Here is a 25,289-nt window from a genome sequence, read left to right as displayed (position 1 = left end):
GCGCCATCGACGTCACGTAGTCGAAATCGAGAGGTGAAGGTGCGAATAATGGAAAGGTGGCGTCCATGTTATTATTTCCAATTAATCGATTATCACCGGAGTTAGCAGTGCGACCATCGACCGTCCAGTCGTGAAAGTGAAGCAGTACAGTGTTTCAACGTGTCATCCGCGTAGATCGACAGCGGTTCGAGGCCGAAATACGGCGGATTGCAGAGTCTAGGAGTGTGCGTTCACGGCAACCATCTTGTTATAAGAGTCGACGAGTCGCGCTCTGCTTTGAGGGCGTCACGAGCAAAGCTACCGCTCAAGTGATAAGTGAACTGTCCGTCATAGTTATATCGAGATCCATAAGAGTAATCGTGCCGGGGAAATGAACTCCCAGGGGCAACAGCAAGTGAGGGGGCGAAGACGCTGTTCTCGAGCTGCTCTTCAAGCGGCAGCGTTGGGCGCCAGGCGCGAACGGGAACGGGAACGTCGTGAAGAGCGTTATGCGGGCAGCAAGTGGGGCGCAGCGCCCGCGGCGGCCGCCCTGCCTCCGCCACCCACTCATTGGCGCCGCGAGGGCCGCTGTCGTCCCGAACCCGACCGTGCGCTGCCGCTCAAACTTCTTCTCAACGTCAGCGTCTCGGCGTAGACATCACCCTCTATGGACTCTAGTGTTAGTGCCCGGGGGCGCAGCCCGACGCCGCAATCCGCCGAGGGGCTGCGCTCCCGCCTCTCTTGTGCTAAGTTTTTTATTTCGTAACGCGATGCGCGTCGTCTATACGTCAGGGGCGGCGTCGCCCAGTGCCACCACGCGACTCCGCCTCGGCGTCGACTAAATTCCGGCGTTAGGTATTATTTTGTGAAAATTTTAGTAGTTAAGTGCAGACGTGCCCCCCGGGGCTCCGCCACTGTCGCAGCGATCGTTTTCCTTCTAAAATGCGATAAAAATACAAAAAAAAAATAACGGTAACGATCGAGGCAGCAGTGGCGGGCCCCGGGTGGCGCGGAGCCCGGCGACCAGGACCCGTCGCTATCGCCTTGCACCCTCAAGCGGCTCTAAGGCGCTTCTGTGATTTTTTTAAAAAACCGGCCAGGCGGCACCGCGCCCTCCGACGCCAGTAAGAGAATCCTTTAAGTTTCTGAGAGTTCGGACTGATGTATGACTTGTTTTACAATATCGGAGGGCGGAGTGCGGTCGGCGTGCTTGCCGTTGCAAGGTTCACGGACGTTCCATTTTATTTTTTAAATGAGACGTATATTATATTTTTGTAGAGTGTGGCGACGGGCCGCGCCGCCGGGCCGGGGTGAGCCCCGCTAGTCGTATCGTTTTATTTATCTCGAGACCAATGTATTTTTATTTGTGAGGGCGCCTGGCCGCGCATCAGCGAGGGACCCCTCGGCGCCGACCGCCCGCGCCCCAGACGCTCGCTGTCAGAGAGCTTTAAAAAAAATAATTAAGTGAGCGCCGGCGGGCGTCCTCCCTCACGTAGTTGTAGATTATAAAAATTAACGATACGGTAATGTGTGAACCGGCTGTTAACGATTGGAAGATTATATATGTTTGTACAGAGAATAACTTAGTATATTGATCTCAGCTGCGGGCGCCCGACGCGGGGTCTGTAAAGGAGCTTCTGTGATGTACAAAAGAAAATGAGATATTTGGAATTTTACAAGTTTTTTATAATATTAGTTTGTAAAGTATACTTTTAAGTGAAGATGGTGGTGCGGCGGATGTGTTCCGCCGCGCCGTGGTCGCTCGCAGCCTCCCAGTCCCACCCATCCCATCCTTGATCCTATCCCATCCCAGGGCTCTCCGGAGCCCGCCAAACGTTTCAAAGTCTCACGCCAGAACGTCTATACCACTGTGTGGTAAACATTTTCAGATAAGAAGATCGGCCAGAGAGAAGAGAAGACGAGGAGCTAGACCATGGTGAGTAGAACTTTGTCAAGACTCGGTGACCACCATTGAATTAGTCCAGACATTTGGATGTAAACATGAAGCCATCGATTATGATGAGTGACGGGAAATATGAAGAAATATCCACCGATAAGTTATGAGTACATGTTCACTTTGAGATTTTAAATCCTGATCTCTTTGGATAACAATATCCATGTTGTTTTAAATTTTGATATACAAGTACAGATATTTTGCTCTTGACAGGATATTTTGTGCCGTTTTAGGTATTTTGAAGGTGCAATTTATGTAGTGCTCGGTCTGTGTGTCAATATTTTTGGTACTCGCTGGAGCTGCAAGACACATGACTAACCGAGTAGCCGCTCGCTGATTAACAAAAAAAATATACATTTAACTAATTTTCATATAAGACTAATACAATTCATTTTATAATATATTTTAACTTAAAATTACTCGGCCCTTCCTGTCTAATACAAGACCCTGGTTATTCTCAGCTTCATAACGAACACCCTGGTATGCTGTATACAAGCTCAGCCCCTGACGTTTCTCTAGGCTTACCAATAATACTGTGACTGCAATATATGGAAGCTGACCGTTTATATTACATTTAGTCTGTAATCCGTGAACACTATAAACTTGTTTTTTATATAACACCAAGTTATTTTCACTTAAACAAATAAGACTGCGTCTGTGATAATAACATTGCCGCCTCTAATTCTATGTGTACACTTTGTCTGTCTGTTTCGTTTAAAATGTTAAGCAATTTAAAGGGTTGTCTGTCTGTTTCGTTTAAAATGTTAAGCAATTTAAAGGGTAATTAATCGCACTAGGCTACATCGGGTACCATACGTGACTGCTATATATATTTTTGATCATCATCATCAGCCTATCGAAGCCCACTGCTGAGCAAAGGCCTCTTGTCAAACGGAGAAGGTTAGAGCATTAATCACCACGCTTGCTCAGGACGGGTTGGCGATTTCAATCTTATAATTTGAAATTATAAGACCAGGTTTCATCACGATGTTTTCCTTCACCGTATATCAGTGGTGTCTGAATACTCTTGGAAAGTACATATGACTCGGAAGAGATCAAATTGGTACTTCCCAGGTTTCGAACCCGTGCCCTCACGTGTGAGAGGCGGGCCTTAACCTCCAGGCCACCACGACTACTATTGATGATTGATATTGATTTTCAATGAAATACATTAAAATGTTTCTTAAATTCCCCTTAAACCTACACCTGGTTTAGTCCCAGGCGCCGTTGAACCTCTCTGCAACCATGGACCCGGAACCGCGCGGTGGATCCATGGAATGATAAGTTACGTGTCTTTATAAACATGTTTTTATTGTACATGCCATATCTGTGATATGAAACAACGTGAAGTCGCGTGCATCAGCTAGCTTGGAAACATGTTACATTGATTTCAATATAAATTAAAATGGTATACGTGGCATATAACGGTACTATTGTAGTATATTATATGCTACTTTAAATATACTATAAATACGGTTACTATGGCGTTGCAAATTATTAATATATATATATATGTTATCATATAATTCATTTAAAAGGAACTATTGTACCAGAAACCGCGGAATTAAAACGTCACCGTGACGCAATGACGGCCATTTTGTTTGGGCGTCGGTTTAAGTGTGTCGAATGTTGATTTCAGTGTAATAGCTACGTATTATTAAAGACTGGCTGTTGCCTGCGACTTTGTTCATACTGAAGCCAATCTGACTTGGTGCATTGAACTGTCTCGGCACATCCCTTTTTTGTCAAGAAAATATTTTTAAAGACGATCTTCAATTGATGTAGGAATAGCGTAACGGACATAGTCAGAATGCGAACTCCCTTTTTTAAGTCGGTTAAAATGTAACCTGTGTTTCTCCTTATGACTACGTACTTCGTACAATTTTAAAATCATAATCGGTACAGCCGTTCTAGAGATTGTATATCTACATATTTAAGTATTGATATTATTAGTATAAGTATTCTCTAAACATATTTAACAAGTAACTGTAACAGGATCCATGGTAGACGTCAAAAACACAATAATTAAGTCCGTTAAATTTATAACAAAATGTTTCTCACAACGTTATTCATGAACTAGATTTTTCACACTAAAACATTAACAAAATGCGAAGTCTTAAAAATGTTTCACGTGGTTAAATACTCGTGAATGACGTGTAACGAATAATATTGATGCTCGTAAAATAAAAATCTTGTATTACAGCTATTTAAAATCACGTAGTTATTACGGTATTATTGTTAAAAATTAATCGTAAAGAGTACATAAAAACCGATAATTATTCCGACACTGATATAAGGTGTGCTGACATGGTCTTAAAGATACTTATTTTTAATTATATAAGTAAAATAAACTCGTTATAGTATTGAATTATAACTCAGGGAAAACCGCGTATATACGGGTTGAATATTAAAAATTAGATAAACGCTATGCTGACTCAGGTTGACACGTAAAATATGTGTGACTCAGCCAGAAACGAATCTTACATTTCAATATTAAACAATAAATAAAACATCATTATATTATCTTTGAATTAATTTCGTAATAATCACTATTTATATACGTTTAGAGAAAGCCATGACCTCCATGGTTGTATTTATGACAAACAATGTCACTGATATATTTTTATATGTAATAAATAAATTTAAATGAAGATTAAACTAATTTTGAGATCATTAAACTTGTATATAATCGTATATTCATATTTAGCACGATTTTTTTATCGAATAAATTAATGCTAATGAATGCATGTTATTACATTAATTTTATTTCAAACATACTGTCTATAGATGTATCGTTAACCTCAAAAACGGAGGATATGAACGCAAAAGATAGGTTATATATATATTTTACTAATATAAATTTAACTATTAATTCCAATACAAAATCTGAAAAAAACAGGCCTTTAGTCTCTCCGCCTTTTTAACGGTTTAAACTGTATTTTTATCCACCAGTTGAATTTAGCGAGCACGTGCTTACGGTTATGTTAAAAAAAATAAAATTGATGTCATGAGACATAAATTACATCCCAATTTGAACCTTATTGGGTTGTGAAATACGTTCTAATTCAGAATAACGTGTAAGTTGTTCCAAATTTAGCTGATATAAAGAACCAGACGATTCTAAACTTTATCTGTAACAGTTTTAAATCTAATTTACTTATAACTCTATTATAAACATCTATGTTAAATGCAAAGGTCAAAACTTAATCTTGTAACCTTTCAAGTTTCAGTTGATTAACAATGGCTGAAAAGATAGAAATCTTTGATATATTATAAAAAAAAAAAAAACTTTAAAATTTTATTATCTTTTTATTATGCAAGATGAATATTGAAAAGAAATTAATAATTCATTATAAAATAATGTTTAAAAAAAATTTTAAATGATTATACCTAATGCATATATAACGTTTGACAACTTTCTAACAACTAATTCCTAACCCACGCGATGCCGCCATCTTGGATCTGTCCGTATTAACTTGTTTACTCATACTTATATCTCATAGAACTCACCAGAATATTCTTGGACGTTGTCGTTATTTTTGATTATATCATTAAATTATAAGAAAGCGTGACTTTTATAAATATTTAAACGTGCCTCAGTATTTGATTGCGAAGCATGAGTCATTGTTACGAAAAATAGCAAATATTTGGTTGTAAAATAACTTATAAGGGTAAGTACTAAATATTGTCTTGGTAAAGATTTTCGAGTTACATAAGGAATTACGCTTCATGGAAACATCTATCTAACTGAACGTAACTGAAAAATCGTTTTAAAGAAAGTTGCCATTGATTTTTGTTTATGCTATATTTATCTCAATATTCTAACACAATTTTAACAAACATAAGTTATTAATTGTAAAACAACATTTGGAATTCATTTTGCAGTGAAGCATTCAAATTTCAAGGCCAGCCAGTCGTTAGGAAATACATTGCCGAATTACGCACTTTCTTAAACGACCAGTTTGGTGAAAACTGCTACTAGTTGTCAAACACTATTAGTTTTGATAATTTAAACGATTTTTCGTCTTATCCCAAGTAAAATCTTTATTTAATTCAACATTTCCGTCACATTAACATTCGAAGTGGAAGACTCGTATTGTGATAAAAATAATCACGTTATGCTCAAATCAATTTTTTTTCTATTAATAGTATATAATTATATTTATTTGTATGGTTTCGTACTATGTCTATTTCGGTATCCCTTAAATAGTTTCTGACATTAATAATTAAACCTTACTACTGCTAATACGTTAATGCTTAATGTGAGAAGATATGAATGAAAAACGTTGATATAACGTAATTAGTTACGACAAACTTGTGGTAAGCGCACTGATAGCAACGGTATGTCTGTTACAAACTAATTTTCCGTCGGTTAAATAACCGCAGCGTACCGTTGTTGGGCCAACAGATTGTACGTAAGCAACGTGTTCGAGTGACTCAATACTGACAGTTTCGAGTACTCGATGCACTTATAGTAATTCAAACTTTTTATTTAATTATTATTTTTACATAAACAACACAATGTAATGTTTTTTCAGCTGTGATCTCTTTTTGTTTTTCTGGTAGCGTATGTACACACTTGACACTACTGACAACACACCTGATACAATATTTTTAATATTTTTAAAAAACATCAATGTTTGTTTTGTATATCTGGTGCGTAAATTTTAATTATATGTATGTATGTGGAATTAATGAACTGAGAGCACCTCGATAAGGATGAAAATAATCCAAGCACAATCCGTAAATGCTTTAAATCGTACAACCTATAATAATAAGAATGAGCACATCTTCCAGCATCATCACAGCGGATCCAGCTAGAGAATTAAGAAACCAAGTTACTTTGTTACTTTCTTCCCTTATTACATTATAAATTATTGATCTATATAAATATTGTTATTAAACTTCGTTTTAACTTAAAAACCTTAGAATGTTAGTAATAACAATATCGTATATTATGTGAAACAGACAATAATTTAACGAAAATTAATTTGTAAATAATTAAAATTTATTGACGATAATCTTGAATGCATTAGATATTATTTAAATTAAAAATTATAAACTCGACTGGGATTGTATGTTTAGTTTACAACGAGATCATTTATCATTCAATAACGTTAATACTATGAGTTTTGTGAATGAAATTCTACTAACGCTACGTTTATAGTAACGAGGCACTCGGGGTAGGTATATCAGGGATTAAAATGAATTCCCTAATAATAAGACGACAGTTTGTCTTAAACAATATACGAATCAATATGAAGTTATACGCAGAAAAAAAATATTAAGGAAAATAATATATACATATATACAGCCTTTTTGGAGAGGTTAAAATTTGACACAAAGAAAATATGTCACAGATTATTAATAATAATGACATAAATATGTCGTGTATTTTTTTTAATTCATGACACAGGAAACGACATTTCCTTACAGCGAAGGTCGAACAGTCTCTTCCCTATTATACCTTACTTGTATAATTCTTTTCAAATGCAATTTATAAAGCTTACTTGTTACCTGTTTACCTGTCGCGGATGTGACCTGACCTGTAGCCACCTGTTATTTTGTAACGGATATCTATAATTTTTAATAAAACAAAATCGCATAGTAATTTTTAAATAAAAAAAATATCAATCAATAAGTCGAATTTAAATTTGTGATTTTTATTAAATTACTGAAGATCTTAATATGTTTGTTTTTGGCACAAAGAGATAAAGAAATATATTTAAAAAAAAACAAAATCAGTTATTATTAAAAAAACATTGTAAGAGTTAAATTTGTCCTCAGCGAGTTGTTATGCACTGAGCGGCAACGTCGCCTTTCTCCGTACCTTTTCAAGCAACCCAATGCGCTACTTTTGATTTCATATAACAACCTAAGTAATACAGGTTTCTCTCACATCATACTTATAAGAAAACGTTTGTTTGTTAAAGAATATGTTCAAAAAACGATATATTCCATATTGGAAGCAGCTTTAGGTCCTGGGATTATTCAGTTCGGTTTAATTTATCGTCATAACTATAGTTGTTGACTGTATTCTACATATAAGGTAAGCTGTAGAAGTGTAGCTGTGTCACACCTAACTAAAACATGTCGACTTCAATAATAATAGCTATATACTAGACCACAACCCTACATTTTGCTCCCCTTTTACAAACAGATGTAAAAAGTACTCCATAAAAATTATATACATAAAAAAATTTACGATTTTTTTTTTTGGTGATAGTATTCACTTTAATAAACAAAGGTAGGTTAAATAAATATTAGCAAACATGTAAAGTTCAGAATTACGGATATATGTATATATATATGTGTGTGTGTATCTAGTAGCTATCAAAAAAAAATAGTCCAGGGTTTGTGTAGGGTGACCTTTGTCCAACCCTTGCATCTGCCGATATAAATTCCAGTTATAAATAAATTGTTATTCCGTATTATAGCCGGTTTTTTTTACTTTTGAAAACGCTATTATCCTCCATATTGGATTGTAAGGGATAGTGGCGCGTCATTTCGTACTAGGTACTTACAAAGAAAATGTAAAAATATGAGTTATTAGCACGATTTTACCTGTAATTATTATTGAAGATAATTTTATTGTTGATGTAAATAATAAAAACAATATGTTTTAACTATTATAGTTTTTGCAACCCAAGTAAGTAAAAATTTCTTTTGTATTAATATGAAGAATTAAATTTAAAAATTATATTTCTTCAAGGTTGGTTCATTATAGGTTAGGGATGAGGTTTCTTCTACATCTTTTGAAGGCATTTTAATATCTTTAGCTAGCTTCGTAATTAAACTTTTTATTGTTTATTTACTGTGATAATTAATAAATAAAAGCAAGTACGTCGAAAGTTTCAAATAGTGATAATATAAGCTATTTTCAATGAACTAGATTTAAATATTTATTATCTATAAATTTAAGAAAATCCACAAACGTTATATTCATGCCCAATGTGACTTTGGAATAACATTGTCGTCACTTCGCGTAGTTTGATTGAATTTTCTAAAATCTATTTATGTTTGCATTAGATGTAACACGCATTTGTAAGGTCGTTGACTCGATTTTAACTAAAATAGACACAAACTAACCAACAAATCATGTAAACTTAAGTTAAATGCAATTGCAATTTATAACCAAACAAAGGCACTTCGTAATGGCATCGAACGATTCTAACCGTTACTTTCTATTATAGTATGTATTGATAATTTACTTATCAATGGAAATATCCTGTAAAAAATGGTGGCATATTAATATATTGTATATGTAAGTAATGTTTTTGTTAAAACAGAATATTTTTATCGTAAGCACTAAGCTAGCATTTATAGAATTGATCAATATGGTGAGGACGGGACGTGCGACGTTGCCGCTCCTCTCTCGAAAACATGTATTATTTGTTACGTCGGCCATCTTGTGCTGCGATGACGTCACACGGAGTATTAGCTCTTACCTTATATAATATAAGTGCTATAATAGCATGAAGCGTAATGTGCTTATGTTGTTTTGAAATGGAAGGGCAATGTAAACAATATTATAGTACAAGCAAATTTGAGTTTTATGTTCAAGCAATGAAGGTGATATTTGTATGAGAAAAATCCTGGATGTTTTGAACCGTTGTGGCACACCGTGAAGGGAGTCACGTATCAACAAATAAGGCCTGGCTTCCAGCAAAACTATTATTATATTATATACATAAATAGATACGATATAAATAAAGACCTTTAAAAATAAATATGTAATAGGACTTTCAATAAATAACAGTTATATATTCCGTTCGAATATGACCGTCAAAGATAATTATTTATAATACAAAACACACTTTAATGTACAAATTGCATAAATACCTAGACTATTTTACCTAAACCGTGATTCCAACTTAAAATATAAGAAAAATATTTCCAATCAGATATTTCAATCAGGATTTCCAACAGGAACGAGTTAAAGTAACAAAAATGGCCGCCCAGTTGTTCGAAACGAAGCTTTGTGTACAACATACATGAAACGAACGTTATAAATAAACGAATTAATTAAAAACTATTTGTTTACACAACCCATGCGTTTGTTAACAACAAAACCATTTAGACTGTGTGATATTTTTATATTTTGATGAAAGTAGGTTATCATAGAAACCTCTTTACTGAAATGTGACAGATGAATATAAAATTTAGCGGGAAAATGTACGTATTTATTTACATAAGTTTCTGTTCGACAATGCTATAAATGTAATAAAATTGATAAATTTTCGTGTTTTATGTAAATTAGATATTCGTTGCGTTCTAGTTAGTTTTTTTCTAGGCTTCGGCCATTTCCTATTGGAATCTCGGAACAATCAAATAAAACATAACACAAAGGCTTACGTAAGTATTGTGTAAATATATGACAGGGCTCATGTTCAAATAATAAAAAGTTTTCGCCTTTATGATACAATAGTGTTATAATTTTTAAATATAACTTAAAATTAATAAATTTGTTATCGCCGTCGAAGATATTCTTAATTAGTGATAGAAAAAAAACAGGAAAATAGTAATATTGATTTTTAGTCACATTTTTTATAGTAAGCATATAATATGCTTAGCCTTCGCTTTAAATTTTATTTTTAAAATGTCGGTTCAAAAACAAATCGTCGAAGGAGTTTATTTGAAGGTTTATTTTTGAATTGGCCGTGAACACATTTTGGCTCGGACGATGACAGTAATTAAGGGCTTTAAGATAATTAAAGAATATCACCACACACGAAAAGAAAAACACTTGGATGTTTATCAAAACAGAAGCAGAAGCAACGATCAAGTAATCATTAATTTGCACGTAATGGCGGATCCCGCCAGAAGTCACGTGATCACTGTGACGTCACAGTACAACATTGATCAGTCCCGATATTTCGATCTGGGTCATAATAACAAGTGCTGCGTGGAGTCCCTCCGCAAGGGAGAAGTGAAACTTCGTGATGTTGGAATGAGAACAGGAAGGAGTAGGAATTGATCTTTAAGGAGTCTTTAGTGTTTTTAAAAAAAAAACTTTATTAGCATTACTTATAAGTCATAATTGATTGCAAGTATCCGTTCGAGGGCCACGCGTACCCTCTCGCTCCGTCTCCACGCCACACCCCCTCGGAGCGAACGCTTAACGCAACCTTGGTGGAAGTCGCGTAAGATGTTTCACTTCAAAAACCAAAAAGGTTTTATATGGCAATAATTTTGTAATAAAATGCATATTAAACTGATTTATTATAAACAGAGAACGGCGTTAATAAAATATCATTTTTTTTGTTAAAATTTATTTAATTAAAAGTGTAAGTGAGTACTGTGGAATGTCAAATAAAGTTTGTTTTACTGAAAGGAAGGAGTTTCGAGACTTATATATAATTTCAGTCAAGAAAATAATAATGAGAATATAAAAATGGAAAATAAGGTAACTAATAATATGTATTGCTTCAAATAGAAATTTGAAATGTTTGGACAAGGTTGATATGAAGTTGTTTTAAACAATGTCTGTGAAGACTATCAATGAGACGAAGCCTCTCATCATTCCACGGATTCACCGTGCTGGTGCCGGGTCCATCGCTGCAGGGAGAGGAGCTTCAACAGTGCCTGGGACTGAACCAGGTGTAGGTTTAAGGGGCCTATCTAACGCGTTAAACGTTAGACTGTTATTATTATAGTAAAATTACTGACTTAAAAAAAACGAGAATTTTATAATATCTTTTTTATTACGTACATCCAATAAATGAATAGAAACAAAAATGGGTGCATAAAATATGTTAAAATTTACATAAATTGTGTATTTTGTTAAGCGGAAGTACATAATTGTATTTAAGAAAAATTTACTAAAAATAAATTTGCTTGGTTTTAAATTTACGACGGAACGCTTTGGGCTTCTCATTTTGTATAACATTTTTTACATGTAGATATCAAAATCGTTGGTCGAAGGACCACCAGCTCTAAACCTCACGCGGACTTGGAACCTTAACACATAATATTCAGGCACATAGCATAAGTTACTGCTTATAGCACTAAGACTTCGTTTTGAACTCGAAATGAAGCGTTGTTGTTGAAGTGCAACTTCTTATGCGACTTCCGACAAGGTTGCGTTAAACGTTTAACGCTGAGGGAGAGACAAGATACACAGGCAGAAAGTAGGAGAGAGAGAGTGAGTTTGAGATTCCAAGCGCACGCGCATGGTATTCTCGCTAAGCAGCGAAGTGATCAGCCTGAGCGTGGTGAGGTCAGCTGGAACACGCACTCACTGTTCTATGTTAATTCATTAATGATATATATATATTTTTTGTTTATTTAGATACATACATAGTTTAATAGGGCAGTATTTTATTTTCAAATTTAATGGACAAAAATTGCTTACAACGACGAAGTTTCACTTCTTCCGCGCGTAGTCTCCACGGACTATTTTTTATCATATTAGTTAGTGCTGCAGAGACTATTATAACTTCATTAAAGATATTACTTCTCAGTAATTGGACTTTTGGTAAATATTAATAAAATATTTCTCGTCAGTCAGCTTGATTTGTTGATGGCTACATTTTCCAAGAAATTCGTCTTCCCTTACGTGTAATTGTGTTTTATTACGACAATCTCGAGGACTATTTCCGTCTGCCAAGTCCTCGTCACCACAGGACCAAATATTTTAGCGTTTTCAGGATGTTTAGCTCAATTTTTTTTTTCTATTCTAAAGGGGCTAACGAGCAGACGGCCTACCTGATAGAGGTAGGTAGGTAGGACTACCGCAAAGGGAAAGGTATCGAGAAAGGAAAGGACAGGAAAGGGTGGGGAAAAGGAAAGTGCAACCGGCTCTCTCACTTATCGGACGAAACGCAGCCAGCAAAGACAACTTCACGCCGATCTTCTGTGAGAGGGTGGTACTTCCCCGGTCGAGCCAGCCCATGTTTGAGCTGCAGTAACTTGACCACAGCTAGGCTCTACCACCTCAAAATAATCTTCACAGCAGTAAACTTTGCTTTTGTCTCTAAGCGCAACCGTTCGCTATAGCTTGCAACTATCTCCTCCAGCCTCTTCATCCTATTTTCGATTGGCACGCGAGATACAGCTTCTCTGGTCATCAATAGTTGCATTTCTACATTTTGGTACAACTCAGGTTTTTCTATTACTTGCATTGGAGATTGTACTAGTAATTTCAAGAGCACCAATCGTCTGCATAGCTGACGAAAGCTCGCGGACTGTTCTTGACGTGTGACGTGTGACGTGACTGTGTGACGTCACACTTATTTGATATAACCAAATAATTAATAAATTTTCATTAAATTCATAGTATTCTCAATAATTTAAATGTAAATATAAACGTTAATACATATATAACATAATAATTTTATGTAAGTATTACTGATATCGTTTTAATTAATGTAAATCTCTCTACCCCGTTTCAATATTATGTAGTATTTTTTTCTGATTAAACTATTTCTTTACCTTATTGATAAGCGAATCTAAACATTAACTGGTGAATTAGATTATATAGCTCTTATGAGGAGTTAGCTCAGATTATATGGAGCTTGGACGGTGGAGGTGAGCGTTTTACGCGTTAGATAGGGTCCCTTGAACCTACACCTGGTTTAGTCCCAGGCACTGTTGAAGCTCCTCTCCCTGCAGCATGGACCCGGAACCGCAAGGTGAATCCATGGAACGATGAGAAATTCCGTCTCAAGTTATTGATTTAAAAAATATATATATTTTATTATAGAATATCTGTTATGAAAATCGATTTACTTATTTCAATGTCAATTTCGTTTGGCCTTTTTGTCATTGTTTGTCCAAGGTTGCGCTATTTATAACCTTAGCTATGTCCTTATATTTATGATTTAAATATAGAAAAAGGTAAATAATCAGGTAAATAATATTTTATTTTTATTTACTACATATATATAATAATTATATGTTGAAATAATATTATTCTAAATAGATTTGTTGTATTTGAAATCAGCGCCATCTAGCGAGATATGTTTGAAACTGGTTGACAACGAGTGAGACGTAATTTTTATCTTGACACAGGATAAAAATAATGTCGTTCCAGAATTGTTTTACAACCTATTGTAGTATAGTTTGTTGTCACTATTTCTAGTATAGTTACAGAAAAATTATTTCATTGGTTTTAGTAAAAACTAAAAAGCGTAAGTAATATAATAAAAAAAACATTGTTTCAATTTATGGGAATTCCGCGCGCGCATTTTAAGTACTATTATTTCAACGTTCCTCTGATTATTCATATTATTAATTTATTTAAAAAACTAAATTGACTTTTTAAAGTGATAAATGAAAACAGTACGAATTCTTCGTAAATTATTTATTTACATTTTTTACAAAATAATGAATCCAAACATCACCCATACCTTAGTCAATACAGCTCCTCTTTATTTTTTGTCACAATAAATTTCGACTTAAAATATAATATTAATACCTGAAATTGTACGTTTTTTAAAACCCCGGTTGTTTCGACAGTAATTAATACAGAAGTATATTATTAATTTGAAAATTTGGAATTAATAAAATAAAGAACGAAAATGATATTTAGCATTTTCGTTTCAGTACACAGTACGTTCACAAACTGAACTTCACAATATTAGTAGTTGTGACGAGGTCGAGAATAATTTAGTATGTTTATTAAACTATTCCTTATGTATTTGAAATGCCACATTTCTTTAAGCCTTATTTATTTTAATATGTTTACGTATACATATATATATATATACATACATATATATAATTCTACTCCACCTGTGTATGTCCCGTAAGACAGATGGCGCTGTAGTCTGTATTAAGGTTATTCAAAATGAAAAGCCAGAACGTTAGTTACTATACGTATTGTCTTACCACGCTACACATTTCTCTGAACACAACTCTGATGTTCACGCGGACGGAGTCACGAGCAAACACTAGTATATATAACTCTGTATTAGTTGTAGGAGAGAATAAAAATGAAAAACATAGGAAGTGCATATTTTATATTTATAATATTTCTAGGTCATGTAGTACAGAGATGCTCAGTCTATAGTGAGGCCATGTGAGTGTTATAGGTATGCTCGGTCTGGGTGAGGTCTCCGTACTGTCCTCGTCACTCTCCGAGTCACTGTCTGACAGCCTGGCCAGGCCGGACACTTGCTTGGACATATCACCAGCCAGCTCCGGTGGAATCAGGATCTGCAAGTGTTAGACAAACATATTTTATTAATATTATATATTAGATAGGTTTTGCTCGGACCTTGGCTCTCGGATATGCTTTTTGCTTATCAACAAAATACACTACCAACATATTAAAACATAAAATAAACGAAAAAAAACCTTTCTTTTACACTATTTATATATAAAGATATATAGGCTCATTTAAAATTTTAAATACAATACATTTTATGAATACATAAGATTTATAAAAAATAACTGTCAAAATTCCCGCCATTTTCGTTGTCAGTTTTGAAACTAATATAAGTTTATATTATGTATATATGAATGAGTCTTCAATACTCTTCGTACATTCATTTAAATTATTTATTAAAGTGAGATATTAATTAAGAATGATTTTATCATTTCGTTCAATAGATCAGAATATTGTTATTTAAAGTCCTGTGGCAACATTTTAAAGCCATATAATTTATATATAATGGCAACATTAAATAAACTAAATGTATAGTTTTTGTGAGTAATAAATTACTGATAGAGATACTTTTTAAACATGTAGAACATGTTTTGTACGGACTCTTTATGTTTAGAACTATTCTAACCATTTGACATACCTGCAGCCAAGGTCCCTTGGAGGCGTAGGGCTTCGCCCTGGTAACGAAGGCTCCTCCAACGGCGGGGGTCAGGAGCGTCACCGTCCGGGGACCCTGACGCCACGTGAAGTGACGATCGTGGAGCACTCGACCGCTGTAAGGAAAAAATTACACATATATCATATATAAGCCACGTGGACAGTTCTATCAAGCTCCTCTCTCTACCTAACCATATTTAAAACTATATATAATATACTAAGCTGATTTTGATGAAACTTTACAATTATGCAACATTAAATCAGAAAACATAGGCTGTAGATGTTCATAACATTTGAAAGTATCAAGTTTGTTGACGCGGACGGTAGATGTCGCTTACATTAATTTCTCTTTAAACAGACTCCCAACGTGGACAAGTATTGGGCAGAGAGTTATATACATATAATAATTGAAATTTATTGTCGGATGTAAAATTATTAATTTGTTTCTGGGTGATAGTTCAATTGTTTAAGGTAGTGTTCCAGGTACAGTCTTCAGGCTTGAGGCTCGTTCCAGTAATGTGTTACAAAACGTCTGAAGCCGGTGTTCATAGTTCACACACAAGCTGATGCTCAAATGTCACCATCACTAACAACGACGGCTCAGTGTTATGAGTCATTATAATCAGTTACAGAAATAACTAAGGATGACAGTATGCTATAATCAGTGCGCACAGAGGGCGCCACTTGTAACACTAGTTAGTAACTTACTCTATAGCTAGCGGTAGCAGGCTGGCGGCTTCCGCGTTCAGGAGTAAGTGGACTCCATTCAGATACTCCACTTCGTCTCCGCGCCAGGAACCCTGCAGTCATGAGAGGGATTGTCCCATGAGATGATGCCAATCAGTATACTTAATGAAACTAACATTTTTCGGATTGCTACTCGTATTTTATCATATTGAAAACTACATACTCCCGACGTTTCGGTTACTTAGTAGCTGCCGGTCTTTGAAAATATAATGTCGGTAAAATAAGTTCAGCTTAATGAACGATCGAATATTGTGGAACCTTCTCGACGTTCAGCGTCAGCGCCATCTCGTGGCGAGTGGGCGAACTATTAGTTAGCCGTGTACTGGAACCCTCCCACTGTCAATATTGGTAAGCAAGTAGGACTATCAAGGACAATGTTCCGGAAGGTCCTAGTGACCGGACGGCGGTGTCCAGTCAGTGCTGTAAGCGATGTTAGCAGCGCTTATAATGAAGGGGACGTCTGTGTTTACATTGAACAGAGTTCATATTACTGATCAAGCGCTGGCTGGGAACAATATATGAGAGGAAATATCTCTCCGTGTCTTCATCGAGACCAAAAAAAAAAAAATTTGGCGGGAAAATTTCCTCGAGCCGCCATTCCCTCTGAACGTATAACTTTTAGCGTACCTTAACGCTTCTGTAAACCAGTTCTGTCTAGGGACAGGTCCTAAACACGCCACACCTGATATGTAAGACGAAACCTCTCATCATTCCATGGATCCCGTGCGGCTCCGGGTCCATCGTTGCAGGGAGAGGAGCTACAACAGCGCCTGGGACTTGCGACCCAGGTGTAGGTTTAAGAACCCTATCTAACGTTAAACGCTCACCTCCACCGTCCAAGCTCGATATAATCTGAGCTAACTCCTCATAAGAGCTATTTAATCTAATTTCCAGTTAATCTTGACTTCCTCTAAGAGCTTCACCCCTCATATGGGCCAGCATGTGAGGGTCTGATGGTTTTACACCTGCTACACCTGCAACACCCAGACGGCTCGACTTGTAAATGCCTGTGACAAACCTGCATCATTTCCGGTAACTGTGGCAGAGCTCTCTCTATGGAAGACATCTTGAAACTATCGGTGGACATCTTATGACCTGGAAATATAAAATATATTTATAAAGAGATAATATATTTATATATATATATACATTTCTAAACCTACCTTCATTTCCTCTGTCACTCATTGAGCTCAGTCCTCGCTGCAGTGTGTCCTTGATCTGTTGTTCAACGCTGGGAGTTAGACAGCTGGACTGATCTTCTGCACTCTGGAAAAAAATCCACACAAGATGCAACACCTGGAATACTAACATGTTAATTTATGCCACTTTTCTTATATATATATATATATAATCAGACATTTTGAACAATTCACTCCGATCCCATATCTCATGTTAAGGCAGACAAATTCACAATCAAATATAGTTTACTGATCCTCGGCACCTGCTTCGTACAATCATATACACAAACACTAACGCTGTACTCCCTCCAGGCGACCCTAGCGGACACTCCGGCCAGGTGAGCTGGCTTCTGCACGTTCTGGTGCTGGATGCGAGCTGAGACGCGTCTCTGGGTGCGGGTCACCAGCCAAGCGCCTCCACACCTGGGTGATCAGAAAACCAGCTAAATTCACCAGGTCTTTGGTGTAACCAACTTTTCGTACCTAAAAAATAATATCAATTCCAATTCTTGAACCATTTTTGTGTTACATTTTTTGTTGTTGTTGTTTTAATTGTCACCAAATTCAAGGAGGTAGATTGGAAAATAACGATACAGATAATATTAATTTTTTTCATAATTTTTGGAGGGAAATCTTATATACACATATCTAAATCTATTGTATTATTTTAGTCCTGTAATGTCAGAAAATATCATATATAAGTTACAACACTAGGAATATATACAATTTTGAGATGACAGCACCGATCTGTTAGACAGGTAAAGTACATATTAGTATGAGAAAAACTTTAAAAATCTAGAAAACCATTGAAAATATTATTATTAAGTCTCATGACACACACTAAACACTTCGCTGACTTTTGGTAAACATATATATATATATATAGATTCCTCTCTGAGCCAAAGAACAAGTAGTATATACTCATAAATATCTTATCTATAGACGTTTGAATTAAAGAAAACACAGCTATAAAGACATTATACCTCGGATCTTCACTGATCATGTTCAGCACTTCAAACCCTGAACCTCTCTGTGCCGCCCGCAACTCACGACTAGTGCAACCCACCATCTGGAACGAATGAAAATGAACGAACGAACGAACGAATGAATGGAAACAAAAACATTTCATAAAATAATAGTCTTTGAAAGAAATCAAAATAATTGTCATACTCTATATATAAAAACATTAAGAACATATAAGTAAATATATTTTAACATATTTAGTAACTTATTATATAAGCCGCCTTATATATTAATAATTTAATGATCATTAAGAACTGTCATACAAATCATTTCCCGCCAACTACTCAAAACAAACGTCAAACTAGTGCTGCCTCTGGCGGATGTTTGATGTAACTTTATATTATATGTTCTGGACTTCTATATCAGTAGGCGGTAGAGCCTAGCTGTGGTCATGTAACTACGATCGAACATGGGCTGGCTCGACCGGGGAAGAAGAATCTCTCAGAAGATCGGCGTGAAGTGGCCTTTAATGGCTGCGTTTTGTCCGATGAGTGAGAGAGACAGTTGCCCTTTCTCTATTCCCACCTTTTCCTGACATTTCCCTATGCCCACACTTCCCAACGACGGGGGACGGTAGCTACTCCCCACCAAGTAGCCCGTCTACTCGTTTGCCTCCTTTACAATTAAAAAAATCTGATAATGCACCTGTAAGAACGTGACGCTGCCGTGGCAGGTGTTGGTGGTCTCTAACTGAGGGTCGGTCGCTACTAACAGGTGACGGACCCTCGAGGAGGAGCCGTCCAGTGGCGCGTGCCAGGACACGTGGTCGCCACACACGAACTTATTACCTTGAATGAGGACAGACGACAGTTTTACAAAATGCACTCAATTACATGGACTCTACAGTTAGTTATATTTATTAAAGTGAAACTTCTAATACTTGTAAGGCGGTTGCGTTAAACGTTCAACGCTCATTGGAGGGGGAACAGAAAGAGACGGAGCGAGAGGAAACGGGTGCGCCAATAGTGAATAGTGAGAATTGTTTATAAAGTTAGTCTTAAGGAAACAATATGAGTTCACTAAAAATTTATATCTACCCCTAAATATTCCAACATTACGAAGCTTCACTTCTTCGTAATGGACTCCACGCACAATACTTTAAAGATATTGAGACAAATTTCTATATATATATTTATATAAATACATACCGGTAGTAAATATATATCTAGCAAGAGCCTGTAAGAGAGCGGCGGGCCAGAGTGGAGGCTGCTTGTCCTCACTGGCCAGACGGAAGGTCAGCTCTAGGCCGTAACCAGAACAACCGTGTGGCTCCGGATGAACTCGGCCATCACCGTGAAGGTCTGATAGACCGAAGCTGAGTAGACATACTCATTAATATAGCCGGAGAAATAGTGTTATAAAGATTCTTTGTACTTGAAAATTCTTACTGTAATTGTGATATTTAATATTATCTTTACACATATATTTTTTTTATATCAAATATAATATAAACAAGACAATATGACATAGTATATATATTGTCTTTGAATATTTTTCTGACAATATGACATGTCATTTATTAAAATGGTAACAGTACCTAACATAATGCCAATGTGGTGGTATGTTCTCATCAGGTCTCCCGGGGTTCCAGTACATGCTGATGTAGTCAAGAGGATCCTGGCCTCCCAACCTGGTGGAAAACAATTCAGTATACATTACCATAGCAATGAATTTATTTTAATAAAACCTTCTTTGAAAACTTTGATTGCAATAAAATTTTAGTAAGCAGTAAAATTTATCACAATATATTTTATCATGCATTTCTTGGAGGACTGGTGTAATTATTATTTTTTACCAATATTTAAGTCTTGTGGTCACTTGAAGTGGGTTGGGCTGGTCAGGGTACACTTTGGTGCAGGCTTCATAAAGAGGAGTCAGGCCTGGAGGCATCAAACGCTCTGAAAATTAAAAAAAGTATTTATTAATATGAAGAAACATATATACATATAAAATACATTATTCAGCCAATGTTATACTATATATATAATTTTTTATCTGTATGCAGTATAACTGTTTATTTTTTAATGTGAAACCTGTTTGAGTCATCTGTTCTCCCTCTACAGCCAAAGCAGCTGGGTTGACCGGAACTGCTACGTCTGATCCGTCTGTGGCCTGCGCAGACGCAACGAATGACAACGCACTATTCCTAACAACACCAGCCGGCATCGCATTAGAACTCGGTCCGGACATTTTATTTAAATTAGTATTAAAAGATTTACTACAATGTAATAAAAGTTTACAAAATTGTTTACTCGTTTGGCATACTTAGGCGATCTTGTCTCGCTTAAACGTCAAATGATAACATTCGCACAAAAAAATGTTACCATATTTTTTTATAAATACGATAGAATTTAAAATTAAAGAATTATACAAACGTAACAAGTGAAAATTTAAGTTTACAAATAATTTATTATGATGTTGTAAGAATTTCTCATGCTTTTCGAAAAAGCCATAATAATATTTTTTCGTATTTTGACAAATGACAAATTTATGAAGTATCTTCCCGGCACTGCACCAGATATGGTTGTATTATAAATATACCGCCGGGGTTGTTTGTTTTATTTTTACAAAATAAACAAGCCTGGAATTCTATAAATAACGTAACGCGTACATTCAACATATACCTCTAGTAATAACTAATAAGTAACAAGTAATTATCACAATGCGCTACATATTCCTAACCACAATATTCAGTATAGTGTTCGCTTACGAAAAGGACATGACTTTTACGATACAGGCGGGAAAAATGGAATGTTTTTATCAAAAAGTTGCTGTGGGCGAAGTTATTGACGTGGAGTATCAAGTGAGTTAGCGAATTATATATATTACAAATAACATAACTTGTTTTCATCGGAAACAAAAGATAATATTCATTTTATACGATTAATTAATTTTATTAAGATAAAAGTGAAGCATATATTAACTGAAAATTTTTGTTTGTTTGCAATCACGTTAAGACAAAAATATGCACATAGTTTCTTTTCGTGTTGCTTAAATAATGAAATGACAACGTTAAGGAGCAAATAGGGAATATTTATTGAAAATATTTGTCATATAGAGTCGGGAAAATTATTGTATTTATCTGTATCATGAGAAATGAGGTAAGGAATTTTACGCAAGTGATGTAGATGAATGGAGACGGGTATATCAGTAGAGGAATACCGAGGAGTGTTGGTGGGTTGTGTGAACAGTGTTATGTATAAGATCATGAGTTCATGTGACGGCTGGAGATGTGAGAAGAATAAAGAACAGAAGAGAGGAGATGTATGTACTGCTTCCCCACAAGGAAATCAATACAGCCATGACATCACCCGTACATCTCGCACTGTATAATATTAGTTAATAAAATTTATTCATTTTTTGATCTGCCGTCTCTGTTAGGTGTAGATTTAATTGTAATTCTATTCTAGTGAATTTGATTTAAATTATTATTATATATATAAACAAATAATTTAATATGCAGATGATAATATTAAGTTTTTGACTAAAATTGTTTTGTTTTTTTTTGTAATTCATATGTAAATATTGAAAATTATGTGATTTTCATTCTATACATCAAACATAACATCAATTTACTTTTAGTTTTGCGTGAAATGATAAAAAAACTTAATTATATATATACATATATATATATATATATATATACTATTTATTGATAAATTTTATAATCAACATTTACTTATAAATTAATATATTTATGCCACAACCAAAAAGTATATAATATACATATAAAATGTGTAGCCACTAACATTTCATGGTTGCCAATATAACTATAAACTGGAATATAACTTACAGGTCATCGATGCTTCTCACGGAGAGCTGGATGTGTCTTTCCAGCTGGTGGATCCTATGGGACGTGGGATCGTCACAGATTATAAGAAGCCGGACAACTCTCATAGACACACATCAACATTGGAAGGCGATTACAGATTCTGTTTCGACAACACCTTCAGCACTTTCAGCGAGAAAACGGTAGGTTGTGGACGGGTCCAGGTTAATTCTGGATAAACCGAGCTCAGGACCTGTAGGAACATATTCTGTAGGTCTCTCATCGGCTTTGGAAGCTTGGCTGATTTAGATATCTTTATAATTTCCAGGTGTTCTTCGATTTACTGATAGAAAATGACGAGCCCCACCTCAACGACTATGACGAGGAGAAGGAACTGGAACTTGGTAACTATCTCATGACTTTGTATGAGTTGGTTTGATTACACTAACAAGTTACTTTAAGAAAGATTCAGTGACAGAGCAGGTGTTCCAGTTGTTAGGGCTAATTAAGAATGCACCTGTAAATCTAATATATATATATATATAAATATATATATATGTATATACATAAATCTAACCCGACCTTTAACTCTTAACACAAGTGTGCACTGTCAGACTACCCACAGAAAATGCAGGTTTTGATACTATTTTCAAGTTTAATGTATTTTGATCTGTGAAATGACGAGAGGCATGCTAGAGGAACTGCATACGAAGTTTCCAAACGTAACTAACACGTAGATAGGTATACCTTACACCTACACCCGGGTCAGGTCCCAGGCGCTGTTGTAGCTCCTCTCCCTGCAATGGTTTACCTGGTACCCGCACGGTGAATCCATGGAATGCTGAGTTTGGTCTCTGTATATAAAATATACCTGAAATTTAACTTTTATATAGTAAGTGAGATAAAAATTAAGTAATATTCATAAGGTGTTCCCTGGCCAGGTAATTCAGCGGAGTCCTACATGATGCGAGTCAAGGACGTGTTGGAGTCGGTGTACAAGGTCCGGGAGCACGTGTCCACCGCAAGGAGGCTGCAGGAACTGCTCTCAGCCCACGAGGCCAGGGACAGGAACCTCGCAGAGGACATGTGTGACAGGTACTGCGTCTCCTAAAGATGGGGGAAAATCCCCCTTGTAGAATAAAGGTCAGTCAGTAGACATTGAGATTCAACTTCTGGAAGAAATAGAAGAATTACAAAAGATAAAGAAGACTAGTTAATATTATACACAAGAAGATAGTTCAGTGCATTTATTGCTAATAGTCTTACTTCATTCGCGTACAATCTGGGTGGTTGAAGGAGGAGAGTGAGAGACCCGGAAAAGGAGGGCCGTTGTGCAGAGGCCGGGGTGACTTGTGATACCATTTAGCCAGGATAATATAGTGGTTTTAGATTAGGTGAAGAAATGGGGGCGCTGATAAATAATTCATTCTCAAAGTGGGCACAGACAACAAATTTTTTGAACATCCTGTATACTGTAACTGTCAAAACACACCATATAAATCTACCCTCCATTAATTACAGAGTCATGAACTGGTCGCTCGGCCAAATGATTCTGATGCTGATAGTTGGGATCACTCAGGTAAGCTAATTTAACAGATAACTATTAGTAATATACATTAGAAGATTATAATAGTTTCAGCATTCCCAGGTATACTTCCTCAAGAGCCTGTTCGAGGATCCCACCAGTCGCGGCTTTAAGAAGATAATGCCGGATTTCATGTCGCAGAATTAGTTTAAAATTTTTAATCTGTGAACGCACAAATTATTTGATCTTATATATATATATACTTAGCTATGAGACAAACTTGATTTTACAGCACAGTTTTAGTACTGAAGGGATCCTTAATCTTATATTTCAGTGTAAAAACACCTTTATTAACCTGGAACAACAATTCTACATTAATTCCAATATGTCAGCGAAAATTATTCTATTGACCCATCCATATCACGGTTCGCTCGCTGTTGCTTAACATTATATAGGTCTGTTGCCAAAGATATTATTAAGTAGTAATAAATTCGTTAAAATCATTTTTTTTTTCCTTAACATGTAAATATAGATTCAACAGGAATGCCGTTGGAAAAGTAATATGAATTTTCTTTAAATAAAAGTTTTGCTACTAATGAATTAACCTCCTTAGTTAACTCATATAACATTGGCTGTATATATCGTGCAGTGGTGCAATCTCAAATTAATTTCACTAACTTGACTTTTGGCGGGAATCTATTATTTTTTACGTCAACTTTTTAGGTTAGATCATAGTGAATCTCAGTAGGCTTTTGATGAGTCCACCTTAAATGTCAATAAGACTGTTAAGAACAAAGCAATAAGTTTAAAATATGTTTTCTACTACAGGTTATTGTAAATAAATAAACTATTATTAAAGTGTGTTTTTCTTTATGCCACCAAAGACCTAAAATGCTGGTTCTTAAAACTCAATATCGACCGTTTCCAGTTTGTCACTCATTAATTATCGTAAAATTTGAATAATGGATGACTCGACTCTATCTTTTATTTAATTTTCTTAACTTTTATACAGAACTAGCATGAAATTTATTTAAATGGTATTATATATATATATATATATATTTATTATTATGTCACTGTATACTTGTAAGAAATGCATCCACGGACATAATGAAATAAATTAAGGGTAGGGTAAAGTTTTATAAAATGCATTTGTCATTCCGTATCTCGAAATAGAAAGGAGTAAAAAAAACATTTCCTTATTGTTGGAAAAAATATCATTCGATTGTTAAGATTACCTCCAAGTTATAAATTACAATTTTAATTAAACTATCACATATATTTATACTTCTGTGTTTATTTCTCAGCTCGTTCTTTATGGATTTACTTTTTTTATGGATTATATCTAC

The 25,289-nt window shown here is 35.4% G+C and overlaps 2 protein-coding genes and 1 long non-coding RNA gene across 4 annotated transcripts; 2 read left to right on the top strand and 1 right to left on the bottom strand.

The window, feature by feature from the left end:
• The first annotated feature begins 5,302 nt into the window (after positions 1-5,302).
• LOC133320504 (uncharacterized) lies at positions 5,303-10,791 on the top strand. The gene is made up of 3 exons (XR_009753811.1): positions 5,303-5,604; positions 9,851-10,108; positions 10,700-10,791. It is a non-coding gene; the product is annotated as an uncharacterized LOC133320504 (long non-coding RNA).
• A 4,090-nt stretch (positions 10,792-14,881) lies between these two features.
• LOC116776884 (suppressor of fused homolog) lies at positions 14,882-21,004 on the bottom strand. The gene is made up of 12 exons (XM_061529051.1): positions 20,680-21,004; positions 20,442-20,544; positions 20,184-20,276; positions 19,795-19,961; positions 19,292-19,434; positions 18,607-18,692; positions 17,920-18,046; positions 17,609-17,711; positions 17,464-17,540; positions 16,407-16,498; positions 15,682-15,814; positions 14,882-15,091 (listed from the first exon to the last, which is right to left on the bottom strand). Exons 1-12 carry the CDS (start codon positions 20,834-20,836, stop codon positions 14,900-14,902), a joined length of 1,473 nt encoding a protein of 490 aa, XP_061385035.1. The 5' UTR covers positions 20,837-21,004; the 3' UTR covers positions 14,882-14,899.
• A 136-nt stretch (positions 21,005-21,140) lies between these two features.
• On the top strand, positions 21,141-24,798 carry LOC116776883 (transmembrane emp24 domain-containing protein 5-like). 2 transcript variants are annotated; one of them, XM_032670172.2, is made up of 6 exons: positions 21,141-21,449; positions 22,442-22,618; positions 22,744-22,819; positions 23,357-23,510; positions 23,937-23,994; positions 24,064-24,798. In XM_032670172.2, the coding sequence occupies exons 1-6, from the start codon at positions 21,309-21,311 to the stop codon at positions 24,145-24,147; spliced, it is 690 nt and encodes a 229-aa protein (XP_032526063.2). In that variant the 5' UTR covers positions 21,141-21,308; the 3' UTR covers positions 24,148-24,798. The 2 variants fall into 2 exon arrangements, with proteins under 2 accessions (XP_032526063.2, XP_061385036.1); XM_061529052.1 differs by lacking the exon at positions 21,141-21,449 and adding an exon at positions 21,611-21,747.
• Positions 24,799-25,289: the final 491 nt, after the last annotated feature.

Source organism: Danaus plexippus, assembly GCF_018135715.1.
Source record: "Danaus plexippus chromosome 29 unlocalized genomic scaffold, MEX_DaPlex mxdp_36, whole genome shotgun sequence".
Lineage (NCBI taxonomy): Eukaryota > Metazoa > Arthropoda > Insecta > Lepidoptera > Nymphalidae > Danaus > Danaus plexippus.
Note: the sequence above shows the minus strand (reverse complement) of the source record. Positions and strands in the feature narration are given on the sequence as shown.

Excerpts from the sequence above, each read along its gene's own strand:
- LOC116776884 (XM_061529051.1), bottom strand. The coding sequence starts at position 20,836 with ATGTCCGGACCGAGTTCTAATGCGATGCCGGCTGGTGTTGTTAGGAAT. Across the intron at positions 18,693-19,291 it reads GCAGCGTCACGTTCTTACAG|ATGGTGGGTTGCACTAGTCG; the intron begins GTGCATTATCAG and ends CATTCGTTCCAG. Across the intron at positions 17,541-17,608 it reads GAGTGACAGAGGAAATGAAG|GTCATAAGATGTCCACCGAT; the intron begins GTAGGTTTAGAA and ends TTATATTTCCAG.
- LOC116776883 (XM_032670172.2), top strand. The coding sequence starts at position 21,309 with ATGCGCTACATATTCCTAACCACAATATTCAGTATAGTGTTCGCTTAC. Across the intron at positions 22,820-23,356 it reads GGAGAAGGAACTGGAACTTG|GTAATTCAGCGGAGTCCTAC; the intron begins GTAACTATCTCA and ends TTCCCTGGCCAG. Across the intron at positions 23,995-24,063 it reads TGATAGTTGGGATCACTCAG|GTATACTTCCTCAAGAGCCT; the intron begins GTAAGCTAATTT and ends CAGCATTCCCAG.